Raw genomic sequence first — 12462 nt, forward strand, 5'->3', positions numbered from 1 at the left:
AGGTAATACTTATTTTGCACAGGCTGTTGTTGCACTCTCTCCTGCCTGATAACTGGCTGGTATAAACAAGAAACTGTGCCGATAACGTACTGTGAGGTATATTTGTCGAGCTTCACCCGGAGTACATGAATTTTAGCATGCAGACTCGGTTGGAATGATGATATCTTCTCTTTAGCATATTGTAAAAAATTTAAACTAAAAAATTATTATTCACTGCCAGCCAGAGCAAGACCTCCATTTGTTTAGCTGATTGGAAGATGGTTTTTTGAGCCTTCCCCTCCATCTACTCCATCATCCTATTAATTGGTACACTCGATTAGACTGCTCTGAATGAGAAGACACGGGGGCCTTGTATAGCAGGTGCTGGGGATATTTCAGCTCGTGGTTCAGCACAGATGTTTGTTCATGCGGGTCCTCGTGACACCAATCAATAGTGTCTCCTGGTGACTGATCACAGTGGATCAATCAGTGACACAGGATCAGCGACTGGCTGAAATGTCACCAGCTCCATAATTAAGACCTTCATTAAGCCAAAGTTAACAGAGTGTCACTCTGTTGCTCTCACCTCGACTCATCACCCTTCCTCTCTTCGCATGCACATCCCCCACCTGACTCCTCTCTTCCATATGCCCCCCCCCTCCCAAATCAAACCCAATCCCGCTCTTCTTCCCTTTTTGCTCTCCCTTGTACATTATTTTGCTTGCTTTCTTTCAATGGTCCTTTTCATGCTTGATACATTTGAAGGACAAGCTGCTGTTTCGTCTGGAGGTTGAATAGTCGGATAGCCAGGAAGAGGACGGCGAAGCGGCCTTTTATGAATAGCGAAAAAGGTCACTTAATGTAAAGTGTGTGCGTGTTCCCTGCTTTTTCTTTCGCGTTTTTGTTTGATATTCCTCCCTCTCGACATCCGTCTCTGCCTCTGTCAGGCTCAGAATCTCTCTCTATTCTGATGCTGCGTGCTCCTTTAATCCAGATTAGCTGGCGAGTGTTCTTAATCTTATCACTTCCCCAATCCCGCGTGGGTGTGTGCTTTTCCTGGTTTTGTGTGATAGGGGGAGAGGGAACGATAGACGGCAGGATTAGAGCTGATTCTGAGAGAGAGACTCGGAGAGAGGAGGTGGGGCGAGAAAGAGAGACTGTATGACACTGCAAATGTAATATCACACATATCGGTGTCAGCTGTGGCCTGTTGGAGTCGAGTTGGCCCAATAAAAGGAAAGGAGAGAAATTGGTGTGTAAATATAAACGACTGGAGTACAGACCACATTTGCAAACATCTAAACAAGCACAAATGTGTACTACAGTTATAATTGCATTTACATAAATGGTTATATAAAGCACACAAACATGAATATCATCTTTTGTCATTTACATAACAGCAAGGGGCACATTTGCCACATTAAAACTCCAATTTGTGCCAGTTATTTCCATGCTTATATGCTTTTTGCCATGTTAAAATGAATGCGTTTTTCTTTTTGTTGATTAGCCCTGACCTGCATTTAAACCGACTACGTCATCTTTTTCCAGATGAACCGCCCAATCCAAGTGAAGCCTGCAGACAGCGAAAGCAGAGGGGGTAAGAGACACCTGTCCCCAACCCAGACACACAACACCTGTTCAAACATAAACACCTCCAGAAATATCAGCGATAACATGTCAGTTAGTCTTGCAGTGACATTAAAACACCTGCACGAGGTAAGTGCTTGAGTGGAGGATGCGTTAAGGGAAAGTACAGCGGTGCAGCGCGATGATTGGGACTGTAAGTTGACAGCAAGATGTAAACGATTGGCACGTTTTTCTGGTTTTCACCCACGGACATGCTTTTGAGGTCAATCGGTGATTCTGAACATCTTTGTTTTAGGGTTTCGCTCACTCACACTGCATAGTTAGTAGGATAAGTGGTTACAAAAATGGATAGATGGTTTAAATGGTGTGCACTGATATGACAGTTATATATGTGATAGATCTCCTGTGCCTCACCATAAATCACAAATTGTCTTTTGACACCGTGGCCTTGCACTGGTTACCGCAAAATCGAACGCAGAGATAACGGCACAGTTTGAGGCAGTTAGCGGCGCCATAATTTTCAGATTTATCAGCCAGGAGATCATGGTTTGTGTCCTGTGGTGTTGGTTAAAAATGTGCCTCTTCCAGCCGCACTAAACAAAGACAAGCTGCCATAACCCAGAGTGTCATGCACCGTCACCATGGACACAGTGGAGCTGATGTTTTATTAAAGTTCTGATGTTAAAGGCCCCTTATTTCCTAAAAGATGCAATCTGCACTGAAAATATGACAGATTTTATCAGCCCTTCAGCAGATTATTGTTCAGACTGAGTAGTCGGCTCAGCTGCCTGTCAAGATGGATGTTTTGCTGCTGTCAAACTACACCTGTACATCACACACTGCACACAGCCACTTACGCTATCATAAAAGAAAACACTGGTAGGTTTTGACAGGAGGTATTAAAGATACTTCATCTCTCATACCTCATATCATTTTACATTACCATTGCTGATTTTCAAAGCATAACACTAGCTCACTCTCCCTTTAGGGTTGGGTTTGTTTTTAGTCATAATCTGAATGGAGAATTTTCAGAAACCAAGAGATGTTGCTTGTTGATTTTTAGACTGTAATGTTTACCAAACCCTAAGCCCAGATGGGCTGCCGGTGACCTGGTAAACGCTCTCACATGTGTCACATCTGACTTCATCCAGATGCAAATTTTAAAGATAACCAAATCACTAGAGACTGCAGGACTACGTTTAAACTAGTAATTAAGAAAAGTACAAAGGGTATAATAAGCATCTGATCACTTAACCTCTTACCCTCCATCGAGACACCCAGCTTGAGTTAGGTTGGTGATTTTGGTTTGGGTTTATTCAGTGTCCACGCATTTTTATACCTAGCTATAAAACATTTAGGAACAGGAAAAACAAACATGTCAAAATGTGTGAGAGTGCATTTAAAATGTAATGTAATCTGTTATTTTCTTAAAATATGGCTATCTGGGCACTGGTTTAGCTGGGTGGAGTGGGCTGCCCATGTGCTGTGGGGATGACGTAGAGCCTGGGTTCAGATCTGCCCCGGGGCCATTTGTGCATCTTCATGCTGGGTTTCTTGTCTTCTCTCCACTACACTGTTCTATCACAATAAAGGGTAAAAAAAAAAAAAGATAAATAAATAAAATAAGTCTATTTAGCTTAGGGCTAAAATAAAAGTTACCCCTAACCCTACACACGTGACTTAAAGGATCCTGATATTAACTAAAACTTGAAATTTGCTTCAGACACAGTAGCCGCTGCATCACATGTGCTAGGTTTTTGCAAGAATGAAGTTAAAATATGCAACGCTCCAGTTTTTGTGCTGTTGGAAAAGCTCTCACATCTGAGTCGACATCCAGGAAATAATCCAAGACTCTTTCTCGCAGCATCCACTGTCTCTAATAGGCCTGTTTTCACTGGAGTTTGACGTGCCACAGTAGGAAAAGCACAGGTGTAGATAATAAAATTAATGATGGCTGAATGCCATTTAGCTGCTTCAGTTTCAGGGTTCTGGTATTGTGCATGCTGGCTCCCTGTCACACTGTGGCAAATCAAAACGCCTGCTGTGAAAAGGGCCCATTTTCCTAAAAGTCAGTCCAAGTTTTTAACATTTTGAACATGTGATTTTAGATTCTATGCCAGTAGCCTGAAGGATCAACACTTTAGATTTTTTTTTTTAGCTCTTTAAAATTCACAAAACAGTAATAGAAATCCTTTGGTTTCCTTTTAGTATCACAAGACAAGAAGCATGCAGATGCAGGCATTTGTTTATATGCTGTTTTTATATATATATATATATATAAACGCGTGATTTTTTTTCATTTTTTTATCCGTTTTCTGAAACTGATTGGCTCACAGCGTAGTGAGCAAATTCTGTGCTTTTCATCAGCCAATACCCAAACCCTCCCCATCAACACACCACCCAGGCAGGTGTTTCTAATCAAACCACATTTATCGTCTGCAATCTTCTTGACATTTAGGCTGTATGTAGGTTTGCAATAAGGATAATGGCACGTTCGCTGTGACTGATTGTATCTCAAGCTTCAAGTCTCTGACATTTGATTATCATACGGAAATAAATTGGAAAGAAATGGCATCACGAACAGTTTTGGGGGGAAAAAAATAAAACAAAACACGTATCACTCGGTTGTTCTTTCTGAGAGTAATCTGCAGGAATGTAAGGCGCGCGCAATTTGTAGTGAATGGGCTCAAACATGCAGAATCGCTGGTCTGATCCTTCACAGACAGGGACAGACGGAGCAGCTTCTCTGACCACACAGAGGGTGACAAACATTTGAGTCACCGCCAGATGCTGTTTGTTGTGCCGTTCATGTTACTGCACTCTGGTGGTGCTCCGAAGTACAGCAGGCTAACGTCCAGCCCTCTTTGCAACTGCTTGTCACCCTGTTGTCATTTTCTGTTATTCGTGCATGTACAGTGACATGGTGCTTCTCCCCCCTACCTCCACCCTCTCCACCCCTCCCCGCACGCTTTCACTTGCATTACCTTTCTCACAAATGCATCTCTTTCTCCCCCCGTCTTTAATCTCACTCACATTACCACACATTACTCTCCTTTCTCCCTCCCATCCTGGTAATCTCCTTCCCCTTAGAAGACAGGAAGCTGTTTGTGGGCATGCTGGGAAAGCAGCAGACGGACACCGATGTGAGGAAAATGTTCGAGCCATTCGGCAGCATAGAGGAGTGCACGGTGCTCCGCGGGCCTGACGGTACCAGCAAAGGTAATAATGTGAAATCATGCCATGTGAAACACATCCAACATCAAGGCTGAACATTCCCTCCACAACATGCACAGTCCCAGAACGATATCTAAATCTGGATTCGTTTTTTTTTCTTGGAAGCATTGTTATTTTATTCTTTTCACATTTGAGCAGCATATTTGAAAATATGACAGAAAATGTCCTGCATCACAGTACTCAAGAGTCCTTTCAGAAACTCCTGAACTAACTTCCAAAGTCAATTACTTCATAGTCTAGCTGAGGATTGCCTCTGGTAAAATATTCATGCAAATCTGCGCATATTTTTAGATTAATCCTTATAACAAGCAAACAAACAGGCAAACTAATGCAACCATGCACATTACATCCTTGGTGAAGATAACAGACAACCTATGCAAAGCTCTGATGGCTGACCGGTGCTCCTCAGCTAAACAGGTGGAACTATAAAGTCTAGGAAGTCTTACTAAATATAAAATTATGGTGAGCAATGGCTACATGTTATTCTGCTTTTATTATACCACTCTTTGTCTCCATGGTTGTCACTGCATATCTAGCGAGACTTCCTGGACTTTGTTTAGTTGATAAACGCCAGACGTATTACAGAAAGATACAGTATTATTCACAGAAACAACACATTAGCAGCAAAACATTCATCCATCTATGTTCATTAGGTAAAAACTGTTCTCCCCTCACATTTAAAGAGCTACAAATATGAATTTTGACTGTGTTTACTTTTAAACTCCCTGCTGGTCCTCCCCTGTCCACAAACTCTACTACTCTACTCTAAATAGTCTGAAACCTCATCGTTTAAACATTTAAATACTTAAATATTGCTTAAATGGATGCAATTAGCCATGTCATATCTTATTTCTATTACCCCCGATGGCTTAGCTACTTAAAAACCTTAGCAATAATTCATATTTGTCCCACTGAATAAAATCATCAGCACTAAGATGATTTTGCTAAGCTATGCCCTCCACAATTTACAAAAGCAGCCTTTAGTCGAGCATCCTTTAAAGCCACTGGTTGCAGCCAGATTCCCGGTCACGACTGTAGAAGTGTCGACTGACTTTGTTTTACCGTTTGTATTTAAATCCGAAGAATAAAGCTCGCAGCATGTTGCAACTCCACCGTATAAATGACTATTGTCAGTAACAACAATGCTAATGATATTTTCCATGTAAATCAAAGTCCGCGACAGTTCAAACACAGAGGTTTGACTTTTCTGCGCTTGCTGCACGAGGCACGACTAATAGTGCAGTAGGTTTTATTGGTCATAGCTAATGATGCGTTTGGTGGTTTACGGGCTGTGATTGATGAAGCAATGAATGTTCTGTGGACCATGCTTAATGGTGCCACGGTAACAGATGAAATGCTAGATGCAAGATGGCTTCTAATGTATATTTAAAGGGAAGCGTTTTTGTTATAGTGTGTGTAAGTGTGTGTATGTGTGAGAGAGGGGCTGTGCTTAATGATGTGTCATTTCATGTAGGGTGTGCATTTGTAAAGTTCCAGAGCAACGCAGAGGCCCAGGCCGCCATCAACGCTCTTCACGGAAGTCGTACTCTACCTGTAAGTCCACAAAATACACTCTTTCTGACACACATACACAAGCACACTCATGCTGCACATGCAGCATGGTTACACAAATTCAAATGAACCCAGCAGACGCACTCAGATGCTCCAAACCCAGTCATTTAGAGACTCACAGGGTGACTCAGCTAATGGTCACCACTTCTCCTTTCTGTCCCCCTCCTCCACACACACTCACACACAATAGAGGACACACTCTTTGTAAAATGCGGTCATGATTTATCTCTGGAGGTCTTACTGCAGTGTGGCTTGATGTAGGGCGTCAAAATTAAAATAAAAACCTATTTGTTTATTTCGTTTACGTCAGTAATGGATCATAAAATGTGCTCGTCTAAATCAGGACACTTTAAGCTAATAATAATACGAACGTAAGCCTTTATTAAACACATCCATCCAACACATCCAAGCAATTATTTTTCAGACCTTTTCTGGGTCTCTATGCTCTCTCAGGCAGTTTAAGTTTAAGCATAAAAAAGGTCATTTCACTCATTTAGAGTACGGTCTCAGCTCCAACTCAGTCACTCCAAGGAGTGTTTTACCTTTATTTGAATCTGTAGAGGATCTAATTTGATGATTGTTATCATCATTCTGCTGCATCTCAAAACTTTTAGCTGGACGGTCACCTAGGCACCATCGTGTGAGAGGCTTTAATAAACATGGGATTTCTATTTCCCCCTCGGTGATGGCGAGCTGTCAGGTTTCCCATCTCTTCACTGGTATTCATTATCCTCTCTTTAGGACATAAGTAGCGCTGGCTGCTCTTCAGAAACATTTCAAAGTTTTCTTTGTTAGTCCACAATAACATTTTCGAGTTTCTAAGTGGCAAACTCCAGTCATGGAGCCATGGGGTTGGGTTTTTTGGATGGGTTGGGGGGGGGGAGGCAGCAGCTTTCTCTGTGTAATGCTCCATGCAGCCATGCACTGTGAGGGAGAATGGGAAATGAACATAGAAGTTAAACAGCTCCAGTGACTCATTTAAGCCATCAGTTTCTTATTTTGGGCTTTTTTTTTTTTTACTTCAGTGACTACTCTGGGTTTTTCCTTTGGAGTCATTTAGCTGTGCACCCGCAGGCCTGAGTCATCGGTTTGTCAAACTGTGGACTGATAAATGTTTTTGTTTTATTTTGTTTGTTTGTTTTCTAAGTTTACCTTGCAGCCTTTTGCAGTTTTACTCGAATCAATCATTTCCGATCTTGTGTTTTCAGAGATCTATTTTTCAGATTAAAATGTTCACTTAGCTCTAACCTCCAATCTTATTTGATGATGGCACAAACCGCTTTTGTCAGTGTCATTAGCCTTGAGCTCCACAAACATCCCTCTAGACACTACGCTGAGTCTTTGAGTGATGCATTCATTGTGGAAAATGCATGTGTAAGGTAAAAATATTGGATTCTAACCAGTTTTGTTAGGATGCAGTAAGAAATGCTCAGAGTAGTGGTGGTAACAGTGGTAATCTTTCCACTGTGCGTGTTTTAACCTCTTGCTGATGTTGAGCGTTGATGCTAAAAGCATCGGACAGATGGAGTTTTGATTTTTCTGCCTTTTCCTCCGCAGGGCGCCTCGTCCAGCTTGGTGGTAAAGTTTGCAGATTCTGAGAAAGAGCGAGGGCTCAGACGGATGCAGCAGGTGGCCTCCCAGCTTGGAGTCATCAGTCCCATGACCCTGCACCTCGGGGCCTACAACGCCTACACGCAGGCCGTGAGGAAGACCCGCAGACATACACATCTCACCCAAAACACACACTATCTGTCATGAGAGCACTACAACATGTTGCTGAAAATATTTATTCTGATCCCAAAATATCAAAAGTGAACTGTTTTTGTGTAATTTCTTTTAATGCTCTATCCTCTGCACTTTGTTTTCTCTATCTGGCTTTCTCATCATCATCTTTGAGCTATTTTAGTGCGATGGAAGATATAGGCACAGAAACCATCCTTTAATCCCCCAAAAAAAACATAAAAGAAAAAGCTACTCGAGAGACGCTTGAGTTGTAATGTTCTATTCAAGCATTTTATACTCAGAATTTCAATCCAAAAGAGATGTCTCATATGATATTAAGATGATTATAATTGGGAGGGGAAAAAAATCTCAAATAACAATATAAAGTCATCGTCGCTAATTGACCATTTACTGCAAATGGTTTCAGATTTGCCTCATTTACAGTTGTTCAGATTATGATGTTTAACGAGGCCTCTCGAGACTTTTACTCATGATTGATGTGTTTGTAATTTAGTAAGAAAAAAGGTCACATAAAAACAAAATTTTAAAAAATGCTCAATGGAAGGGTAATTTAGAGAAATTGCAGGTAAAGCTCCAAGCTAGACAAAAACGAAGGCGGGGTTCAATAAAATTCTTTGTTTACAGCTCAGAGATGTGAATGAAGAAATGATCCAATCCACTGAATGTGTTTTGATTCCAAGCTTGTCAGTTTCTCTTATCGGGGCTGGCACGTATTTCTAACAGTTGCATGTTGCAAAACTGTGACGTCAGACTCGTGGCTTTTGCACGACTGAGTCAGATGCGCGCCTTCTGTTTCTACACGGTGTTCAGACTCAGAGATAATAAAGCAGCTCTCTCGATGCTGCCACAGTCTTCCCACACAGGAAACCGAATAGGAATCAGGAAGGGAATCGATAAGGAATCTGACCTATAAGAAGAATCAATAATGCCGCTGGGTATCGATAAAGTCTTGTCAATATGAATCCTTATTACAGCTAAGGTGAAGAGCACACAACGTGAACTAAAGACTAATTATTCCCATGATTTGATCGTAATGAGGGATTATAACCATCAGGAAGCGATTTTTCCCGATGAGTGAGGTCACTAGGCAGAGTGCTCTGCGGTGCTTAGATGTACCCTTCAAACATATAGATTCATGTTTTCTGTTTTATTAAAGGGAAACATAAAACAACAAAAACAAGAGAGAAAAGGAAGAAACAAAGGGATTTAAGTAAGAACAGGGAATTTTCTTTTCTCTTTTTTTGTTCTCAATGACTGCTGGTGGAGTCAGGATGGGTCAGAGCACTGATACTTGGGAACGTTATAGCATATTTTCTTCCCCCTCTACAGCACTTATTTATTTCTGCGTCCTTTAAAGTAAGACTGTTGACTCAAGCCATCACATGGGAGGTCACTAGACTCTGGAACAACCCCCATCAGTCCCCCATCTGTCCCCCTTCTAGTCCCTTGGGATCCCCCAAAGCTATTGGAGGCTGGTCTGACTTAGTCTCACCAATGAGATCCATTGATTAGGTAAATTAGTTAGATAAATAAGTAATGGAGATAATAATTATCATCATTTAAAATAAAGAAGTCAAAGAGAACCTATTATACTCATTTCCATCTTCACATTTTAATTCCTGGAGTTTATTACAGCAGCTTTGTGCTGCCTCTCCATTTATCCTTTCTCTTGCATAAACAGTGTTAACTCTGATCTTTGAATCTTTTATTTCAGTCAGGTTGACTGCCCATGTGATCACATGATTTGGGGCAGCAGGAACTTTTTTGCTTTTCAAGATTGCTATAACCTTTTTTGACATCATATAGAGCCGACAGTTGGAATAAAAGAATACAGAAAACAACAAATATGTGTCTACTGTTAAAAATGTTATTACAGGCTCTTTGTGTTCTTGTAGGGTCTTTACCTTACAATATAAAACAGCTTGAGGCGAGTGTTGTTGTGATTTTGTGCTTTATAAATAAAATTGAATGGAATTGAATTAAAAATATTAGATTGCTGAGTTGAGCGTGTAGATTTTCAACGTAAGGCCTACGGGGCAAATTGGAGTCCCCATTATAACTCGTTTTTCAATTCACTAAATAAAAGTGACCGATGTTGCAGATGCATCTATTAAAAGCAGTAAAACATGTTATTTTACTCTCATATAGACAAGTGTACAGGGCAATAAACAAGCCTTTTGCCAAGCTGATGTAGTTGGTAATGTCAGTTAATTTGAAAATAATACAAACACTTCAGGAAAAGAAGAGTTATGGGCCTATTACTGCTTATTCATTTCATCTGATAAATATAATTGATTGTTAATTTGGTGACCTCTGCCCTCTGTCATTCTGCAGAAGTCCACGAGATGAAATGTTGAACATTTTGCTTCGCAGTAAATGAAAATAAATGTCTGTGTAATTTAGATTGATGTCAATATTAATAACAATAATAACAGTCAAATGTTAATAATAGTGAAAAACAGGAGAAAAAAAATATACATCATCAATCATCAAATATTGCTTATTGTTTTCTTATTGAGGCTCGGGTCTGGAGATGTCACAGTAATATTAAACACATCAATTTTAGTGACTGAATCTCATTATTGGAGCACGTTGATGAGGGAAATCTGAACAACGTGAGTCATTTCTAATCTGCACAAATCGCTCACTAAATGTCTGATGACGAGCCTCTGCACAGCGTCTTCATGCTTTAAAAGTCTGCTGGTGTTTCTGTACTTTACAAGTCTGAGAATACACACTAATGGCCTCTGCACACCGAAACACGGACTCCGAACTTACTCTAAATGTCAGTTTTGCCGACTCCTGCTCCTCAATCCATCACAGCATCTCTCTCTCTGTCCTCCAGCTGATGCAGCAGCAGGCCTTGGTGGCGCAGTCGGCCTACCTCTCTCCTGTTGCCACCGTGGCTGCAGTTCAGATGCAGCAGCTCGCTGCCCTCAACCCCAGCAGCATCATTGCCACGCCGATTGCATCCATCACCCCGTCCTCAGGTAATGAGAGGCAGAGATGTCTGGCCTTGATTAGATTTCTGCCTGAAGTATGAGGGCGGATATACAAGGAGAGGTGGACCAGAGAGGACAAAATTACACACATCTATTCTGTATTTTTTTTCATTCTGTCTCAAAGTTAACTCTTACTTTTTAAGGTAAAATAGGAGTAGGAGATGTATTTCACTTACTTATACAGTTTATATATAAACTGTATATTTAAATAAAGGTGGAAATTGCCAGGATAAGCAAGCAATTCACCTGCTTTTGAAGCCAACCTTAAGTGGTCGTTAGATTCAAAATTTTCAACCCTTAAAGTTGCTGCGTGGTTTATTTAAGACTTCTGAAAACTGGTAACAGTCTGCTGGCTATGGTTCACTCTGTTTAAAGGATCGTTTCTATGTAACGATGATACAAAACCTCAAATTTGATTGAAAGTAACTAATCAGTCAAACAGCTGTCATTACATTTGCGTCAGAGGTTTCTATTGGTGCGTGAAAGTACGTGACATCACCACCCTCCTCTCACCCACTGAAACAATAGAGATCTTTCATGCACAGTAACCGCAAATCCACTTTCAAATCTCATAAACTCATATTTTATTTAGAGTAGAACAAATGAAATGTATCAAATGTTTAAACTGTGCAAAAAGTGCAAATTCTAAGAAAAGAAAATAAAAATAAAAATGGTAAATGGCCTGTATTTATATAGCGCCTTACTAGTCCCTAAGGACCCCAAAGCGCTTTACATATCCAGTCATCCACACACTAGTGATGGCAAGCTACATTGTAGCCACAGCCACCCTGGGGCGCACTGACAGAGTATTGCTGTTACTTTAAAATCATCTGCAGGTACCAGCACTCCACCCTCCATCGCAGCTACACCCGTTCCTGCTCTGCCTCCACCAATCGCAGTGAACAGCTACCCCTCTGTGCCAGCACCACCCAACGGCCAGCCAGCTACAGAAACCCTGTACACTAACGGGGTCCATGCCTATCAAGGTACAGGCATCGCATCCTACACAGATTATAGCTGTATCCTCAGATTCACAAACCTCTTGTGTAGCATTCATATAACATTAAATATATCAAATAACATTCATGACTTTTTTTTTTTACTATGCTGTAAGTTGTTAACCACATGTTGACTGTGTTACAGCTCAGAGTCCTGTGCTGGACCCCCTGCAGCAAGCTTATACAGGCATGCAGCACTATACAGGTGAGAATCAGGATTTACAGTGGCACGCATGTCCAATATAACTTAATAAATTCTTAATAAATAACCATGCATTTCTAGAAATGTATTTGTGGTAGAGAAGTCCTTGTTTTGTGTTAGAACAGGGACAATTACAAACTTTAAG

The 12462-nt window shown here is 40.9% G+C and overlaps 1 protein-coding gene and 1 long non-coding RNA gene across 6 annotated transcripts in view; both read left to right on the forward strand.

Moving 5' to 3' along the window:
- LOC309698518 overlaps window positions 1-12462 on the forward strand; it is a 66426-nt gene that overhangs the window by 16544 nt on the left and 37420 nt on the right. The gene's annotated exons all lie outside the window — the stretch shown is intronic.
- celf3a (cugbp, Elav-like family member 3a) overlaps window positions 1-12462 on the forward strand; it is a 34647-nt gene that overhangs the window by 16374 nt on the left and 5811 nt on the right. For 4 of the 5 annotated variants that reach the window (XR_014274186.1, XR_014274187.1, XM_082521493.1 and 1 more), the window contains 7 exons: window positions 1528-1576; window positions 4657-4785; window positions 6275-6354; window positions 7930-8073; window positions 10961-11105; window positions 11954-12103; window positions 12261-12320. Coding sequence is in view for 3 of the 5 variants with exons in the window: in XM_082521493.1 (XP_082377619.1) it covers window positions 1528-1576; window positions 4657-4785; window positions 6275-6354; window positions 7930-8073; window positions 10961-11105; window positions 11954-12103; window positions 12261-12320 (757 nt within the window). In the remaining 2 variants the exon portion in view is untranslated. The remainder of the gene's footprint in view (window positions 1-1527; window positions 1577-4656; window positions 4786-6274; window positions 6355-7929; window positions 8074-10960; window positions 11106-11953; window positions 12104-12260; window positions 12321-12462) is intronic. The other variant, XM_082521494.1, reaches the window with a different exon arrangement.

Source organism: Aulonocara stuartgranti, assembly GCF_965226115.1.
Source record: "Aulonocara stuartgranti genome assembly, chromosome: 22".
Classification (NCBI taxonomy): Eukaryota; Metazoa; Chordata; class Actinopteri; order Cichliformes; family Cichlidae; genus Aulonocara; species Aulonocara stuartgranti.